The 20795-nt window shown below is 33.0% G+C and overlaps 1 protein-coding gene across 3 annotated transcripts in view; it reads right to left on the bottom strand.

Moving 5' to 3' along the window:
• The window catches only part of DGKB (diacylglycerol kinase beta), a 943764-nt gene that overhangs the window by 300420 nt on the left and 622549 nt on the right, over nucleotides 1-20795 (bottom strand). For all 3 annotated transcript variants that reach the window (XM_082398294.1, XM_082398295.1, XM_082398296.1), the window contains one exon: nucleotides 10752-10816. In XM_082398294.1, the coding sequence (XP_082254420.1) occupies nucleotides 10752-10816 (65 nt within the window). The remainder of the gene's footprint in view (nucleotides 1-10751; nucleotides 10817-20795) is intronic.

Genomic DNA, 20795 nt, shown 5'->3' with positions numbered 1-20795 from the left:
CCCTGAGGTCGATCTTTTCCATATAGCTCTCCTTTAGATCTTACGGGTTTGGAGAGCTTAAGTACCATTTCCAAAGAAATATTCTGAATAAACAAGGTATTATTATTTAAATTTTAATTATTTCAGCTCCAAAGCTACTTCCAGGGACCATAAACCCAAGGGAATTTAAACCAGGCAGGAGTTGTCAGTGGTTAGGTGGACAAAGAATAGGAATGAGAAAATCAAACTGGTTTCATCTGTCAGTAAGTCAGTCAAAACATATTGCCAAGTTCTGATCCAGTGCCTACTCTGGATATAGCAGGTATCCATACAGCTGAGGTCCAAACTTTCAAACAGCAAATACCACATATGACGGTGTTTATACACAGAAGCTGGATAAATTCTGCTTGGTACATTATTGCTGTGATCAAGCTAATTTATTTTGAACAGTCGAGCTACAGAAGTTTCTAAGGAGTAATCTAAAGTTGTGTTCCTTAAAGAGTAGCTCTTAGACCATGTCTTTCACAATTTCTAGATTTATTTATCAAAAATGAAGACTTCTGGACAGTATCTTAAACCTGTTAAATAAAAATATAAAAGGACAAAAACTTGTATGTAAGTATACTATATATTTACCTATTTATATCTTATAATTATTATATACAGATCTATATAAACTTAAAAATTTATTATATGCTTATTTTTGACAAATATATATTTATTTTTAATTTTTATTATCTATATATGATTTATTATAACAATGTTTATTTAGATAAAATATAAGTAATATATAAACATATGTATACATTTGTATTTATATAAAATATAATGTATATTTTTACCCCAGATGATAAGACAAAATGGCACCAATGGCCACAATTTACATGACAGAGTCATGCTGGTGGAACATCTGACAAAACAGGATTAGCACTGATGTGGAGGAGAGTTGTTCAGTTTCTGGAAAGACTCTATGCCTAGGATCACTGAAGTAGTTGTTCCTTCTTCAGAAGGTCTGAGATGAAAGTCATTAACCCAATACAGTTGGGGATAAAGTGCCAGTAATTGCCCCAAAATAAGAAGTTGTTTTTAAAATTTAAGTTGTCCTTTAAGTTACAGTAGCCTGTTTTCCAAACCAGATCATTTCAGTTCTGTCTATAGAGATGAATCGGTTTCTATGTCATTTATATCATCTATCTAAAGATGATTATACATAAAATCTAGCATTCCATTTGCCACCCTCACCAATCCTTAGCAAATTATAGGCACCCTATGATCAGGCCTAGCACGGTGAGGATATGGGTGCACAGGACAGGTCTCAAGGTCAGCATCAGTGTTTAGCAGTAGCTGGTGTTAGTGAAATGCAACCAGCATTAAGATTACTTAAATGCTACCAGATGCAGAGGGACCCAGAAAATGAAGAAGACAACTGGGAATTCCAACAGAAGCTTTAAGTCAAGAACCAAAAGAAAGTAAGTGCCATAGGAACAACGGCAGGACATGGAGAAACAAGGAGACATTGTAGAGGCACAGTTTACTCCTGACTGTGCATGTGTATTAAGAGCAAGAGCTTCTGGTTTCCCTACTATGAAGTATTATGTGGACAGTATTCACCTCCATAAAATGAAAATAGCAATTGTTACAGAGTAGACTTACTTTGAGGATTAAAGAAGACATCATATGATAAAAATGATTTAATGATGTGGAAGTGTTATTCCTAAATAAATAGTAGCCTTTATTACAATTGTATGTTGCAATATTATTGCCATTAAACTCTAAGCTCCTTTGAAACAGGAACCTAATATTATTCATCATTGAATCCCCTCTGTGAACGTTACAGAACATGTTTTAACAGTCCTCCGATTGAAAAGTGATATCTATGTCCCCTCCCTTTGAATCTGAGGGAGCTTTTGACCACTTCAATCAATAAAAAGTACAGTGAATATGAAACTCTGTGACTTCCAAAGCTAAGTGAAGAAAATGCCATAGAGCTTTTTTCCCTGTTCTCTCAGGATACTAACTTTTGGAGGCCTGAGCTGCCATGTCAGAAGTCTGGCTATCCTAGGCCACCACACTTTGAAAATGCCTAGGCCACATGGAGAAGCCATTTTGTAGGGACTTGTGATAGTTGATTTTACGTGACAATTTGGCCACAGGGTGCTCAAATTAAACCTTATTTCTAGGTGTGTTTGTGAGAGTGTTTCTGGATGAGATTAGCATTTGAATTGTTGGACTCAGTAAATTACCCTCCCCAGTGTGGGTAGGCATCACCCGTGCTGTGAAGGGTCTGAATAGAATAAAAGGCAGATGAAGGAGGAATCTGCCCCCTTTCCCCCTGCCTCACTGACTGAACTGGGACATCTCAATCATCTTCTCTGACCTTCCAACTGAGATGAACACCATTTGCTCCCCTGGTTCTTAGGCCTTTGGACTCAGACTGAATTACACCACTGCTTTCCTGGGTCTCCAGATTGCAGAAGGCAGATTCTTGGACTTTTTAGTCCAGCACCAGCCACCAGACATGAGAGTAACCAAGATTCCATCCACTAGCTATCAGATCACTTCCAACCAGTGAGTCTTCCCAGTTGAAGGCCCAGACATGATGAAGCAAAGACAAGCCATCCTTGCTTCACCCTGTTTGAACTGCTGACCCACAGAAGCTATGCATGTAATAAAATGATCATCTTACATCGCCAAGCCCTCAAGTAGTTTATTATTTAGCAATAGTAAGCAAAAGAGATTTTGATATGTGGAAGTGAATGGCCGCCACAACAAAAACAGAAAACATGTGACATTTGCTTTGGAACTGAAGGGTGAGAAGAACCTGGAAGAGATAGGAGGATACTGACAAGCCTTAGCATACTGCTAGCGAGGGCTTGAACAACATAGGAACAATGTTATGGGGGAGGGGAAGAAACTGAACTCATTATATGGCGGCAAAAAGCTTGTTATGGAGCAATAGTAAAGGGAATACCCTGGCAATTAGCATATTTTTGGCCCCTTATAAGTGTGTGTCAAATAAAATCTTTAAAAATACAATAAAGTTATAGCATGTCTGCTATTTTTCTTGCTAGAAGCTGAGGTGGGGAGGAAGAGATTTTTAAGATATGAAAATTAAAAATTCATAATAAATCAAGATTTTGTATTTCTACTTTCTAAGTCTCCTCAGAAATTTACCCATTAAGGAAATAGTTTCTTCATATTTTAGGGCTACTACATAGAATTATGAGGGTGGCTTAAATAAGATTCCCTACTTTGTGAAAACATTGCTCATGTAGAAATACAAAGCAGAAAATACAAACTCCAAAATGTTGCATATTCAAGAATATTACCTTTCTCTTCAAAGAAAAATATATGTGAGGAAGCCTGTTTATAAAAAGTAAACCTACCATTCAAGGTTAATATTTTAGAATTATTATATTCAGTCAGAAAATAATGCTGAACATATCCTTATAAGAAAATGTATCCTAAAAGGAAAAGCATGAGTAACTAAGGCTTAGGTGGAGCAAGAAGCAATGGAGAGCACCTAATTAGTTCCAATTAGCCATGCCAGAGGATGACTTTCCAGGTAAAATTACCTTATAATGAGGTGATTAACCTCTTTGGAAAGAGTTCAAGATAGACTTATACTTAATATATCCTATATAGAAGTGATATAACAAGGGTCCTCAAGGTTCCATGCCAGGGATAATTTCTAACAAGAATCAATAGATTTTATTCTAGAAGAACCCAAAATACTTACATTATTGATGGACTAAATCGTAAAGCATCTAGAGACTATAAATTAGGCATTTAAACTTCATATCAAATTAACTAACTTATATGGAACTAACTTTATACTAAAGAATGTAACAATTGAACTCTAACAAATTACAAATGCTAGCCTCTAGATTATCTACGAACATCAAAGGAAAAAACATTCCTGTTGTTCACACTGGTCAGTGTTACAGGCTCATTCCCCAAAGTCAGCTGTCCACTGTCTAATTACTTTAGTGGATCCCCTCAGCCCCCAGAGCACACCTGGCTCTTGTTACAGTTAGAGAGACTAATGCTAAGCCAGGGAGTAGGCCTGAACACAAAGGAAACAGAAGCTTCAGTGTTTTCAACACAAAAACACTTGGTAAATTGAGGATAGGCTTCTTAGAAACAGCAGCTTTAACTGCTGGCTAAGTTTATCTTTGGCTTTTCCCTTAAAAGTGATAATTCATTAAGGACTACTTGAAATTATATATCTATAATATGTATAAATTTATATATTATATATATATTTGCTGTCAGCTTATAATAAACAAGAAATAATTTACTTTTAATTTGATAATTATTTCCTGTAAGTTTCCATGTAGGCATAGGACCTATAATAATGAGCAGAAATTTTTTTCTTAAACTGCCTTCTGTTTAGTACTCTTCCCTATAAGAAAACACTCTAGATCTTGGATTATTCAGTTGTGATTTTTCGGACATTTCTGAATTAACTACTGTTACTTCACAAATCTTGTTTCTTAATTTGGTATCCTAGGAAGTGAGTGTGTATGTGTTTGTGTATGTGTATAAAATTTTTGCATAAAACACTTGCAAATTCATGTAAAGCAAAAACACAAATCCTGGGAATACAAAGGCAAAATCACGGAAGAAAAAATTTAGAATATTTGCCTGGAGATGATACTAATAAAATGTAAGTATCTTGCAAACAAAAACTAGAAATAAATGTTTCTTCTTCGGCTAAATCAGAGAATATATAAGCAACCCTTACTTCAACATATACCCTTTAGAGCTCAATGCTCACCTTAACTTAGGAGTTCCAGAAAATATCCATCTGTACAGTTACAATGTAGACTTTTCTTCCAGTTTACATTCTTCTGCAGAACCTATAACCATCTAAGGTTTCTATGTAACCCCAAATTCATTTTCCTCATTTGCCTTAGAGAGTCAAAAAATACAGTGTCTAGCTGGATGCCCATCATATAAAAAGAACTCCTTATTAAATGTCTGCAGAATAATCAGCCAAATCAATAGCAGATAGCAATGTTTTATCCAAATTTCAGGACCTTCATTGATCCTTTTGTTACTCCCCTGCAGTGTCAAAAATGAAGGAAAGAAAACAAGAGAGCAGGAATAAAAAATCTGGAGAGAATGAAGAAAAGACGGAGTGAGAGGCAAAGAAGGAAGAAAAGTTACTGAATCTCTTCCTAATTTATCCTCCAGTTCTCACGCACTCTATTCCAAAGAGTTATCTTACAAACATGATTTTGAACAGCTCGGACTTAAAAGTGAGCATTATGGTTTAATGACACCAGGAAATAATGCAGAAAGATTCAGGTGAATTGAATCCCTTGCATCCATGTGCGCACAGCTCTAACTCACTTAACCATATTTTCATCTGCTCAGATCAGACATATTTAAATGAGTCTCAACATACAAATGAAACTATATGGAGAGAATAGCATAGTTAGTAAATTATTTTAAAGGTCTTATATTAGAACTATATTGTAGCAAGAATACATATAATTATGAAAAGCTTACATAAATATAATATGAAAAGCTGAAACTCACAGAAAATATATGTAGCATATACATACACAAATAAATAAATCTATGCATCACAAATATATGTATGTACACACATGTATAAATCTATATATTATCTACCCATCTATCTACACACTATATGGCTTATATGATGATAATAGTTTCGTCATCTGGAAAAGCTGACTTAATAATGCTCACACAAAAAAATTCAAGAAACGTTATTTAAAAGATATAATTGAGTAGTCATGCTAAGTGATAATGAAAAATGAGTAAGTTTCATTTTTAAAAATAGACCAAAGTTGGGTAGGTACACAGAAAATAAAGAAATAAAAAATTATTTAGCTCATGGGAGTCTCATGAGTATATATAATTTTGTCCAAAAGGTCCCTGTACAATGTGAAACAATTCTAATGAATATAGATTTTATTCCAAATACTAAAAATGACAGATGTTTAAACTCTTAATATCAACAGTGCCATTTCCCTAGTTGGTTTATAAAAGATGGTACCATTTACAAATGTGGAAGTTTACAATGAAGCATAATTTACATTTTTAAATAGAAAAAAATGCTTCACTATACAATAATGAAGTTGTCTTGACTGATGGATGCAAAAGTGAGGTCAAATGCCTAAAATCAAACACCACACAGAATTTCAACACTGCTTGTGAAGCTTTGAACATTTATTTTGTTGAATTCTAAGAATATATTGCGACCTGTTTTGACTAATAATTCATAATTGTTAAGAATTATTGCTAACCTATAAAGTTGATAATACAAGTGCTAAAACAAATCTGTAAGTAAGCATTCATTAGCAAGGCATTCACAGAGCTCAGGGATTTATATTGTAAAGTTTTTGTTTGTTAACACTGCTGGCTGGGGTCCTTGGATATTAAATACAAGAATATCAAAAAAACTTTTAGTACCTAAAAGAATAGTTATTTAGAATCAAGAGTCATTCTAGGCATATTTCAACTCTCTTTCTATTATCTTTTTTGGCACTATAAAAAGCACAAACTATAAAAGTAGTAAGATATTTCGAAAACAGATATACCACTTACTAATAAATAATTTAATGAATACATTTAGCAAGTATCTATTGAGTGCTCATTATATTCCATGCACTGTGTAGATACTAACGTCCCAAAGAGAGTCTCATTCCATAATCTCTTAAAGCCTATTGTCAGAAATAAAAAAATCAAGAATCATTCCACAGAATGAGTGTGATCTTAAAGGCATAGGCAAATTTTCTAAATTCATGTAGACTACTAATTTCTTGAGTAATGTGCAGAGCACAGAATCTTTTCAAAATTAGGTTTTATTAATATAGTAACATCAAATTAACAGTCTGGAACACCAATTTTTCAGTTTTGTTTCTTCTCACACATTTAGAAGGCAAGGCCCTCTGTCATATCTTCTATCACTACCTAGATTCTGAGTTAAACTGCCTTATTTAAATTTACATATCCATTTCAGTTTTCTAGTTGTAGATGTCTTCACAAAAAAGCAGAAAGTAGTACAGAAATAAGGCACATACCTCTTGAACAGGGGGCTAAGAAAACGATCTTTGTTTCGTTCAGGGAGTTAGAGACCAGATAGTTTTAAGTGATCAATGTGACAATGAAATAGTATCTTTGTGCAGTATTGCTAGCCCTCAGTGTTTGCTAGCAGGTGTATTAAGTGTTGTGTATTAAGAATTTGAACTGGTTCTTTAAAAACAAGCTATGACTACGATATTAAGAAATCTTTGTAAACCACTGATACTTTTTCTATAGTTAGTTCCATTTTGCGTATTACCTGTAAGTCCTTGTCAGTGTTACACACATTTACACATGGAATTCAACCATTTTGCATTTTTTCCAAAATTATTATAACCCTTCATAATTATCATGTTAATAGATAGATATTATAGTGTGTTTATGTACAATTGTTAATATCTTTTTTTTTAAAAAGCAAGAACTTAAAATGCTTTTACTAAATAAAACCCGGAAAGGTGTAATATATTTGAATTATGAGCATCAGTATGATGGTAAATAGTAATAGTCAAGTTATGTAAATATTTTAAACACCAATATTATATAATAAATGGTTTTAAATAATACTAGCATAGATACTTTAAGAATTATTTTTTTCCAGCTTAAAACAACAGAAATATTTATTTAAATTCAGTTTGAAGACGATCTTAAAGTTTAGAAAGTTGAATAGCATATTTCCTTTTAACAGTTAACTTAGATTTAAGTAGAAATTTGGAAAAGAATATGATATAAACCTCTCAACTAGCACTCTCTTAAGCACCACCGGAAAAATCATTATCTTTCCCAGTTCTTTCAATTTCTGTCATAAGAAGCATAGAGAGCAGAACTATATATTTTGGTAATTAATTTCCTTAAGATAATGTTAGAAACATCATGTTCTTTAAAATATAAATGAATTTCAAGGTGAGCATGCTAGAGGATAATATTAATGGCGTGTGATTTATTGTGACAAGAGATCTGATCTGAAACACCATTATTCGGAGTACTTAAAAAAATCCATTTGCAAATTCCTGAAAATATGAAAGTGCTATAGCTGAACCTGTCTCAATGTTGAAATCTGGAAATCTGTCCTTGTAAGTATGAAACTGCTTGTGCACAATATCTGGCATGTCTTCCTCATAGAAATTTATTAGAACATTTTCATAATCTGAATATGTTGTATTGCAGTTCAGAGAATTACCTAAATGCTTGTAGCTCTGAGTGAAGACAACCTACAAAAGTACAGACTGAAATGTATATGGATAATTAACTTGGTGATGTATATAATTTTAGGGCTGATTGTTATCTTAAAAAACAGTTGGCAATAATTCACTGAGCATCTACTGATATACCTGGCATTCTTTGAACTCACAACAGAAACATGTGACCTGTAACAATCTAGAAGGTGTTTTCTATGTTATTACTGTTCCAAATGAAATATCCCCTTTAAACTATGTAAGCAAGACCTACTTGTGACTTAAATTTACAAGTAAGTTTCACTAAGATGTAATTTTACGTCTTATAAATTCATCGGGGTATATAAACACATTGTAGTAAATGGCATCTAACCACATGTTGGGCAGTGAGCAATGTCATAAATTAGTACTGCAATTGATAATAAAAACTTAAATAGATATATGTAAATAACAGAAGTCTTATTAAAAAGAATTAAAATTATTCTGGAGAACAGAACTGATTACCTTTTATACTTGAGGGAGGATCATAAGTATTGGCATTCTTAAATATAGGCTGTCAAATTTGAGCATCACCTAAACATACTGATACACTACTCTATATTTTTAATTCTCCTTTCTCCCTTCCCCCTCCCCCATGTCTCTCTTTCTCTCTGTTTCCCTGGTTTTCTCCCCTCCCTCCTTCTCTCTTCTCTCCTCCCTCTGCTGAATAAGTTTGGGACAAAAATTTTCCCCCTTAAGCATTTCTTAATTCCTTTAATGGGCTTTTAAACTGTAAAACTCCTGGTGGGGCACACTGCATGCAGCATTTTTCAAATAGCATTTTTTTTTTGCTAGAAACCTATTTTAATATATGAATATCAACACATGAATGCTTCACAGAATGGCAGTGGGGTAAGCATAGGATAGCTGATTCTATAATATGGCTTTATGTGCATTAATAAATATGTTCATTTCCAGAACATTCAAGGTGGGTGGGTCATCAAGTGCTGAAATATACTACAAAGTGAATATAATTTCATTGTTACGTCAATTTTTTTCATAGATTTCATGAAATAAAATTAAATCTTGTAAAACGAAAGTGTCTATTCTAGATATAAAGAAAACAGGTGCAAAATTTTAATGAAATTACTTTTGACTTAATTTTGTAATATACATGGCATAAAATTCAAACAGTACAATAAAAATTCAGTATCCATCCCAACCACTTGGTTCTCTTTTCCAGAAGAAACCAAAGTTAAATGATTTTTGTGAATCCTTCTCAAGATATTATGTGCACATACACATATTCATTATACACTTTTTCCATTTTCCTTAAAACAAAAATCATAGATGTCTGAACTATGAAAGAAAGAGCAAACCATAGCATCATGATTTATCATTAAGGCAATACCTAAGGCACATTTTACAAATAAGTTTTCATATGTCTTGCTAAAACATTTAAATAGATCAATATAATGAAAAATCAGATAGGGTCTCACTAACCATGAAACTATTTAATATGATGATTCTTGTATAAAGTAGTACACTAAAGTCTATAGTTAAGAAAAATCTAAAACAGATTTAAAAATACATTTTAACAGCATTTATTTATTATGAAACTACATGGAAGAAAACTATGTCAATCTACCAGTGTATGACAAAACTGAAATAAACATAAGAATTTCCAGGAGCAGTTGTCTTATGTGTTCTGTAACATTTATGGTACAATGTCAATCTAGCCAAATACAGAGACCACAGGGCCTTTGACTTTGAACATTAATATATAAAGCACTTAAATAACTGCATATAAATGCTGATTATGATTTTGTACCTCTGTGAAATGAACAGAGTACAAATGGGTATAACTGAAGCAAAAGATGATTCACTGCTTCTGCCCAATTTTTCCTGGGTAGTGGGGTGGAGAGAGCCATATTTCCTTCTAGAAATGGGGAAGATAACAAAGCCAAAGCTTTCTCTACTTCCCTGAATATCAGAAAAAAGTCAACATCTACATTTTAGAGGAAATAATTTCTGCATATTTTGGTTTTCAAGGCTTTTTCACTGTGAAGAAAAAGTCATTAAAAGTAGTTTTTGTCAGCATTGATATTTCTCTGGTTTATTTTCCATTTAGCTGAGGCCAATATAGGACTGACAGTACAAAGATGAGAGGTCTTGTATGATACCTACGTAATGTACAGTTACTCAGCATGATCCAATCAGAGCCTCGTGTTTTTCCTTGGGATTTAGGATGATCACTCCTCACATATTTAGCCATGTAAAGACTTCCAGTATATCTTAATAAGGTACTATTTTCACCTTACACTTGAAATCTTTCTTCTCATCACATAAGAATGGGCTTAGATATGACTACACTGTATTCCGCATTATAACCTCACTAAAACCTAACAAGAAAAATCAAATTCGTTTACACTGTTGTCTTAATACTTACACATACACCAAGCCTTATTCAGTCATTATATGTAAAATTCTTTATACCATATAGTGATCCTTTTTATGACATAGTTCATCAACAGCAACCATAATTATAATATGTTATCTTACCTACTATTGAATTTTTCTGGGTGTTTTTCTCTCATGATGTGGAATCTGTGTGCAATGGAAGCATCCTAAGAAGAGAAACAGAAACAAAAAACAAGACAGTTTATGATCCTATTATCTTGTGGAAATAACGATTAAAAGAGAAAAAAATTGAAGAATAATATTTTAAATCAACTTTTCCTAAACAATGTCATTGCAAAGATATTCTACAATTAGGCAGAAATGTGTAATCCACATAAATTCCGTGCAAGTGTGATTTAGTCACCATTGGTTATTTTTCATATTTACTTCTAGGAATTGATTTCTATTTAATTTATATATCTCCTTTAATAACTGGTTTTGGCCTCATGCTTAAAGTATGTTTAAGATAGTTCATATGAACATAAATGTCAAAAAGTAGTTGAGGGGCTTCCCTGGTGGTGCAGTGGTTGAGAATCTGCCTGCCAATGCAAGGGATAAGGGTTCGAGCCCTGGTCCGGGAAGATTCCACATGCCGCGGAGCAACTAAGCCCATGTGCCACAACTACCGAGTCCGTGCACCACAACTACTGACCCTGCGTGCCACAACTACTGAAGCCCGTGTGCCTAGAGCCCATGCTCCGCAACAAGAGAAGCCACCACAATGAGAAGCCTGTGCACGACAACGAAGAGTGGCCCCCACTCGCCGTAACTAGAGAAAGCCCTCACGCAGCAACGAAGACCCAATGCAGCTAAAAATAAATAAATAAATTAAAAAAAAAAAAAAAGTAGTTGAAAATACTGTTACACAAAAACTAGAAGAATGGCTTAAGTGGAGAAATGATCAGGTGGAGAAGCTCCTAGTCCTTTGAGATTAATTATGGGTAAAAATATAATTTGAGGGTGCATATCTAGTGAAGGTAAGTATAATACGTGGCTTCAAAGTTGGCTAAGAGTGTACTGGATGTGTAATTATTAACTGTTCATTCCACAAGCCACTTTCTGACATATCTTGCTTAATGGAGAAAAACAACAAAGGGAAAAATTTATTTTTGGAGAATTGGGGACAAGTGTAACTGAACTCTGAGACCTCAAATGCACCAGTTCTGCACCCTAATGGATGTTTCTCCCTTTTAGGAAATTCATTCAGAGTTTCTATGATACAGAATCACACAACATGTGAGATTGGTAGAATACTTTGATTCAAGCTTTTCAAGTACAGACTGTTCTTGCTGACTTTTAATAGTTGGCCCTGTTATTCCAAGCAAGGAGATAATTTCCCATTCTTCATCTACACATGATTAATCACTCCAATGAGAAACTAATATATTTACCAGTAATCTCAAAGGAAATGGGGCTATTTTAGCGATTAACGGTTAATTTCGTTTCATAGTAGAGATAAAAGAAAAAGAAAAACCAAACACAAAGGAAATAAAGAAGTTGTGTATTTGAGAGAATCCTGAAAACACTAATCAAGGATTAAAAGTCTAATGAATGAAATGAAAAGGCTAATGTGCTTACTCATGCATAACAAAGCATGAGGCACAACAAGAGAGGGACCAATGCCCGCCGCAGATGGCAGACCGGGAGCTGCTTTTCCCTGCAAGATAGAGCTGTGGTAGAACTCTAGTGTTTTCTGTACAATTTTATCCTCTAAAAATTGTTGAGTAATTGAATTAATCCACGTGTAAAGGACACAAAGGTATAGATAGGTGCGTACTGAAACAACACTTGTAAAATAAAAAAGTTATTTAAAAATTCTATGGTTTGATATCCTAAGATATAACTCTGTTATATATGTGTGGTCAATTTCCTGGTTTGCTAAGTAAGAATATCAAGGTGTTCACCTTTATTGGTTCAATAGCTCTCAAACCCACTCACAGAGTTTCTTCCTTTTTAAAAAATTCTCACTAATAAGTCATAAATATACTTTTTTGAGAATGTGCAGTTGTCTTACTGTGGTATGAAATTATAGAAAAAATCTGAGTATGGTATATTATGTGGCATTATCATTAATTTTAAAAATCACTTATTTTGACTTTATCCCTAATCTGGTTCAAAATCAATCTGGAATACCTTATAATTAAATGCATACATCCAACAGACCAGTTAAACAAAAGTAAAGAAATATGAATCAAGTACTAAGAATGAATGATCAATATTAGTTATCCACAGGGAGACTATCATTGAATTTACCTCTGCTTGAATTATTTGTTTCTGTAAGTTATAGCACTGAAACTTTTAAAAGTAGATTGTGTCGGATAATTTGCTTTATAAGCATACACTTTTGCAATAACAGATCTCTTCCTTTCCAAAGCAACACAAATAGTACAGAGAGAGGGAGAAAGGAAAAGAGAGGAGGAAGGAGGAAAGAGAGAGTATCAAAAGAAGACCATTTATGTAGACTGGACTATAATTGCCTAAATTCCTAGAAATACAGAACACCAAATAGCCAAAGATAAACTTAACCTTAGCTCCTCTATCTCCAAGATACTCCAGCAAAGAATCACGTAGGAAAGAGAGGGGAAAAATAAAAACTAGTGAGGAACACTGGTATGCCTTTTCCTTGTGTTGAATGGGTCCCACCACAAAGAGAGAGCTGGCCTTGCTGACTACAGAATGGATAAGGAACAATGACAGCAGGTGTTCATTTGGATGAAAATTCAGACCAAATTCCCATGGGACCCTGTCCTTTTGGCATAACCCCAAGAGGCTTGAAAGAGAACTGCCAAACCCTGCAAACTTATCCAGCAGCCATATTTCAGGGGCACTAACGGGTCTCTAAAAAGAGACCAAATAAGAAAAAGCTAAAGTAATGTTGGTTTTTTACATAAACTTTGCCCTTTCAGTCTCTATGCATTGCGGTTTGTAGGAAACAGAAATTAAATTGGCATCACTTTCATATCCTAGAACGGATAAACTTTGAATTCGGACAGACTTTCACTTCCAAGACTTGTGATTGTGAGCAAATTGCTTATTTACCATGAGTCACAGCTTCCTTATCTTTAAAAGAGGATACTGATACCCCTTTATAGTATTGTAGTGAGATTTTTCTGAGATTATTCTGCATAGCAATTGCAGTAGTGTTCTGTTATAGCTGGGGTGTTCATATATTCTATATCCATACTAGAATGTTATTTAAAGTAAAAAGAGGGTGCTAAAAAATAGTTGAATTGCATAAATTTGAAAGATGTATTTACTGACTCTCAATTTGGTTTTATTATTTCCTGAATTTATACTTTCATTTTAATTTAAAAAATAAAATCAGATCGAAGAACTAAAACATATCCATCTTTATTAAAGCAAAAAAAATAAATCCCATTATGTTCATTTTCAAAGTAGTCTGTGTAGTAATTTGTATGTTAATTTATATATATGCAAATATGTATGTATGTGTGTGTGTATACACACACACACACACACACACACACACAGTATACATATATCAGAGAATCAGCCTCTTAGCCGCATCTGCCTTTAATACTCTGCACTGGTATTTTTCTAAAGACTGATTTTTTTCTTTTCCTGTAAGGGCTTATCATAAACTTACCCTAAATCCCCAAAGTTGCATTTTAAGTTATTAATTTGAAAAACTTTATTATTTTCTGTGGATCATAACATTTTAAATTGAGAAAATAAAAGTGGTGAGATACCTATATACAGTGATTTCTACTAAGAGGAGGACATTATCAATACTAATCTTTTTCTTGAAATGTAAAATATATTTGCCTAAATATGTCATAGGTACTATATTTTTTAATCCATTTAAAGAAACTTTCTCTGACAAATATTTTTACAAAACTTGCCAAATAATTTGTATTTCTGGAAACTGCACTGTTATTATACCAAATTAAATATCTTCTCAATTCATTCCATTTTAGGATAGAATATAAATCTAGCTAATTACAAATAAGTGTTATCAAGAATTATTCCAAAATGCAATTATGGAATTTAAAATTAAACCTTGTATGCTAGACGAATGAATTTTCATTGATTTCTTGAAATAGTTCAGTTCCTCCTTACTTTTGGATGGATAAACCACAATGTCTTCCTGTGTGTGAGCTTTTTTTCCTTTAATAATTGCAATTTGCTAAAGAGCTTCAAAAGCTGAAGTTTGTGGTGTTTTATTTGTTGAATATTTTTAAAGATTTCCAACTGAATTTTTGAGGTATTATTTACATACAATAAAGCAATTTTAAGTGTACAATTAAATGTTTGACAGAGGTATCAATAACAACTTTCATAATCATGATACAGAAAATTTCCATCACCCCCAAAAGTTCCCTAAGGCCATTTGCATTTATATACACACAGACACACACACACACACACACACACACGTATGTGTATATGCATGCATGTGTGTGTATATATATACACACACAAACACTCCTCCACCCTTAAAAATCATTGATCTGCTGTCATTATAGTTTGCCTTTTCTAATATTTCCTATAAATGGAATTTAAAAGTATTCTCTTATGTCTGGCTTCTTTCACTTACTATAATGCTTTTGAGATTCAGCCATTTGTTCCAGTGTCAGTGGTTTGTCCCTTTTTATTGCTAAGTAGTATTCTATTAAATAAGTATACCACAATCTGTTTATTCATTAGTTGCTGACATTTGGCTTTTATGTATAAAGCTGCTATGAACTTTTCAGCACAATTCTTTTTGTAGACATGTGTGATTATGTCTTTTGGGTAAACACTTAGGAAGGAGACCGCTGAGTTATACGGTATGTGTATATTGAACTTTATAAGAAACTGCCACATTATTTTTCAAAGTACTTGTACCATTTGCATTCCTACTAGTAAAGTATGAGAGTTCCAGTTACTCCACATCTTTACCAACACTCCACATCTACTCCAACTCTTGACAGTCTTTTTAATTTTACCATCCTAATAAATATGCAGTGGTATCCTTTCTTGGAACCTTAACCCTTATGAGCCAGCACCATCTGCTTCGGCAGAGAGGTCTGCCAATTCTGATGAAACTATACGATTTGAAAGTTCTGGTACAGACAATAAATGTTCCCAGCTCCATCCCAATTGATTCATCCTCACAGCTTTTAGTATATTTTCTCAGTTATGCTGTCCAATAATTCCAAAATAGCAATGAGCAGTTTCTGGAAATCCATTTGTGCATTCAACCCCACACTCACCCCACGCACAACCTCAAGGGTTTCAAGGAATTTTTTTTTCTATTAAATTCCTCCAAAAGGTATTCAGAGAATATGCGCTTAGGGTCTCCCTTGAAGAACTCTGAGCTCTCAAATTGATTATGATCTTTTTCTTTGGTTAAACTATACTTTAAATAAAAGTAATGTTAAAAAAAATTCAATATATATAAAAGTATATGAAATGAAAAGCGAGTCTCACATTTCCCCAATTTTAATTCCTAGAGATAATAACCAAGATCCTTTCTCATCCATCATTTTGAAAACTGTCTATATATAAAGTATACATGTATGAAAATATATATGCACATATGTATATTTACAAAAATAGGTTTATATTATACAAACTGTGCTGAAACTGGGGGTTTTTTCACTTATAAGTAAAGCTCAGACATCTTGTTATATCAGTAAACAGGTATTTTCCTGTAGTTTTTAATGTCAGCAACCTCTTCCCTTTAATGGATGTGCCATTATTTATGTAGCTATTTTCCTACCGGTAGTGGTTTGGGTTTAATATTTTGCTACCAAATTTGATGTTGTTTAATATTGTGATACCAAATTCTACACAACCTTTATGCAGCTCTGTGAATATTTCTTTACAACAAATACTCAAGTGGAATTCCTGGCTAAAAGTGTATGTAAATATTACATTTCATTATAGAGTGAAAAATTATTCTCCAAAAAGTTAACATATTCCCACTAGTAGTGTGTAAGATGACTGGTTATCATTAAGTTTATCAGTTTCTGAATTTGATGGGCTAAAAGGTTGTCACAATTGTTTAAATAAATTTTCATTATTGTTGATTGAAATTGACTATCTTTTCATATGCTTTTGTTCATATTTATTCTTATGTGGACTACCTATTCAAGTACATTATCCATTTTGTCTGTGTACCTTAAGGAAACATTTATTTATATTAATAACCATAATGATAACAATGAATAATAATTAAATATTTACTACTGTTAAAGCACTGTTTTAAAAGCTTTACATGTAGTATTTCATTTAACCTCATACAAAATTTTATGAGATGTCTATTGTTACATATGTGTTATGAATGAGAAATCTGAGGATTATGGATCTTAGAATCATTCTAGACTATACAGGAAGAGGTTGTGGAATTAACAGTTCAATACAGGAAACTGCCTCTAGAACCCAGGCATTTTATGCTTTTTACTAGTGTAGACAAAGTCATGCATTGCAAATATTTTACAAGTTTGTTTTTTGACTTTGTTTTACTTTGTAGAGTTTAAAATGTTTATATTTCAGATATATCAACATTTTCTTTCTGAGTTTTGAGTCATGCTTAGAAACATCTTTCTTTTCTCCAGAATTAGGAATATTACTACTTTTTGTATGTTTGGCCTTTATGACTTCATATTTTACAGTGTAATATTTGAATCATTTTGTATTATTTTGGCATAAAAGTAGAAATCTTGCCTAATTTTTGCCAAAATACATATTATGTATATTAATAGGAGTTTTTGAATAATTTACCTGTCCCTCTTTGTTTGAAAGACACAATTTATTACATAATAAATTTTCATCTCTGCATCTCTGTTACTCTGAACCAGTATACTAAACTATTTTAAATGTAGTTTTGTAATCAATTTTCATATCTGGATGGGCAAGAGTCACATTCCCCATTTATTTCACTCTTTTACAAAGTTTTATGGTTATATAGAAGATTTGTACTTTCTGGTAAAATTTGACATCGTTTTTATTCAAATTACCTTGCTATGAATACCCAGGCAAAATCCTTTGGTACTGCAATTAGATCTGATTTGATAGATAAATTTTGGGAGAACTGGGATATTTTATAGTATCAGGTCCTATCTTTTAAAAGATATATTTTCCTGCTTATTATGTTTTCTCATATGATTCTTAGTGGGCGCCAAAGTTTCCTTCATATTAAGTCCAATGTATTTATTTATGTTAATTTCATACATATTTATCTTACTTTTGTATTTACTGTAATATACCCCTCTTTTATTTTATCTTTTTAACTGGCTATGTTTCATATAGAAAACATTTTGATTATTATTAATCTTTTAAACCTTATAATTCTGTTATTTTATGGTTCCTTTCAATTGATTCATTTTTTTCTGGGAATACAGTCCTATCATCTATAAATAATGATACATGCTCTGGCTCCATTCAAACATTTCCATCTCTAAGTCTTTTTTTCTTATCTAATTGCTTTATATAGTACATCCAGAACAATACCAAATGGAAATGCTGGTACACTTTTGCAGATTTAATTTAATGAGACTGTATGCAGTATATTATTATTAATCAAAATGCTGTCTTTACTTTTGAGAAATTAAGTTTTTATCAGGCTTGGAAATGATTCATCCAGTTATATTTTATTAAGAGTTCATCTCCCTTTCTTGATATATTTTTCCGTATCAATTACCATCTTAACATACAGCATGTTAACACAATCTGGCATGCTATGTATTTTTCTTTTGCAGCTTTTTAATCATCTTCTCCTCTTAAGCTTTATGTAAGGTTATGTAAGCTCTATGAGGACATGACATGTTTTATTCATTTCCATATCACAGAACTAGATATCATATCATTTCACTAGCCTAGGAAAGACCAAGCACTCAAGTTGTGATTGACTGAATGAATGGACAAATGATTAAAATCACCACCAGATACTGACTGACAATGTGCATAGCAGAGAGGTTAAGAACTTGGACTCTGGAGTTAAAATGTCTGGGTTCAAGACCTGGCTCTAAAATTAACTGGATCTTTGACCTTGAAAAGTTGTTCAGGCTATCAGTGTTTCTAATTTCCTATCTTTAAAATAGGAGTGAAACTAATAGTACCTGCTTTATTATGAAGACGTGATGTTCTAATACCGGGAAGATAGCTAAAACAGCATCTGGCATGTATAAAGCAAGGAAATAAATGTTAGCTCTTATTATTATAGAAATATAGTTATCATTTTGAGATTCACATGATTTTCTCTTTTGGTTTATTGATATAGTAAATTAAATAAATTCCTATGTGCATTGGATGAAGTACCTAGAGACAGCTGTGCTTTGCTATTTAAAACTTTGGGGACTTTAAAAAGGCTATACTGTGCATATGTGACACATTAAATAACAAACCCAGAGGGAACAACACACTGTAAAATTCACATATTTCTGTACTAGTACATACGAATACTGACTTAAAGAAAGATAAACGCTACAAAGAACATGTCAGTTCTGGTTATATATCTCACCAAATAAATAATGGGAAAAAATTGGTTTTCCGAGGTTTGTTAGATTTTGAAATTTTAAATATGAGATTAGAGTCCCATAATATATTTCCCATCTGCAATAAACAATCTTTGCTCTCCTGACAATCTTTACCTGAATGTCCGAATTACATAATGTCCTCTCTGTTAATATATTATTTAAGAAAATTACACCAATAGCTACAAATGGGATTGTTTCACAGGCAGATTTTGTCAGATATTGATATTTATTGTGTTGGCTTAATAAAGGGAATCAGAAGGTTTCCATTTTTATGGTTCAGAATAGTTAATAATGCATAGGATTTGTTCTTTGAAGGTTTTAAAGAATCATTTGTGAATTGCTGGCCCGGTGGTTTTTGGAAGCAACATTATGACCATTTTTAAAAATTTCTATGATTTATTTAGGTTTTCTCTTTATATGTAAGTTAATATTTTTCATGATGTCATCTGCAGTGGGCTGAATGGTGGCCCCCAAAGGTATCAAAACCTAATCCTTGGAACCTTGTAAAGTTCTTGCAGATGTGATCAAGTCAAGTATTCATATTGCTTGGGGCCGGTGAATCCTTTCTATCTTACTCTTTCTTTCTTTTAGAGTAGGAATGTCTAACTGTTATACTATGCTTGTTTCATCACTGTTTAAAGCAGATAACTTGTTTTCTAGTTTTACAAGTTCACAATGAATAATTTTTCCTCGGAATGTATAATACTGAGTCTCACCTATAACTGATTTTGATGATTTAGAAGATAGGATTTGGGACTCTGAGGTGATGATATTCAGATAAGACTTTTGACCTGAGTTGATGACATAACAGATTGAGACACTGGAGATACTCAGATGATGTGAAAATATTTTGCAAGTGGGACAGAACTGAATCTTTTGGGGGTCAGAGCGCAGACTGTAGTGGGATGAATGGTAACCCCTAAATATATCTGTCACTAATCCTTGGAACCTAGAAATGTTACCTTATATGGTAAACTGTTTGCAAATGTGATTCAACTAAGGATCACGAAATGAGGAGATTATTCTGAATTATCCAGGTGGGACCTAAATGCCCTTACAAGTGTTCTTGTAAGACAGAGACAGAGGGAGATTTTACAGACAGAAGAGGATGAGGCAGAGACTGGAGTGATACAAGCACAAGTCAAGGAATGCTGGCAGCTACCAGAAGCTGCAAGTGGCAAGGAATGTATTCTCCCCTACAGCCTCCAAAAGGAGCACAAAGCTGTTGACACCTTGATTTCTGCCCAAGCATACTAAATTTGGACTTCTAGTCTCTTGAATTGTGAGAGAATAAATATCTGTTGTTTTAAGCCACAAGTCTGTGGTAATTTGTTACAGCAGGCATAGGAAACTAATACATCGTCTATTCCTACAGGTTTTTTGAGAAAAGGATTATCTTACAATATTTTAATTTTGTCTGAATCCAGTTATTTTTATTCTCTCAATTCTAATTGCATTATTTTTTGTATTTAACATGATGTTTGGAACCTGTAATTTAGCAAAAAGGCATATGAGAAGATTCAAATAGGCATAACAAATTCTGTATGTCAAATACATACAGTGGGATGAAACAGTCAAACAGAAAAATCTTAGAAAAGCAGAATCTCTTGCTTGGACAAGAAAGAATTCAACCTTAGAAAACCCTGATTAGTACTTATTAACA

Source organism: Balaenoptera borealis, assembly GCF_965194805.1.
Source record: "Balaenoptera borealis genome assembly, chromosome: 7".
Lineage (NCBI taxonomy): Eukaryota > Metazoa > Chordata > Mammalia > Artiodactyla > Balaenopteridae > Balaenoptera > Balaenoptera borealis.
The sequence above is the reverse complement of the archived record's forward strand: the minus strand, read 5'-3'. Positions and strand labels throughout refer to the sequence as shown.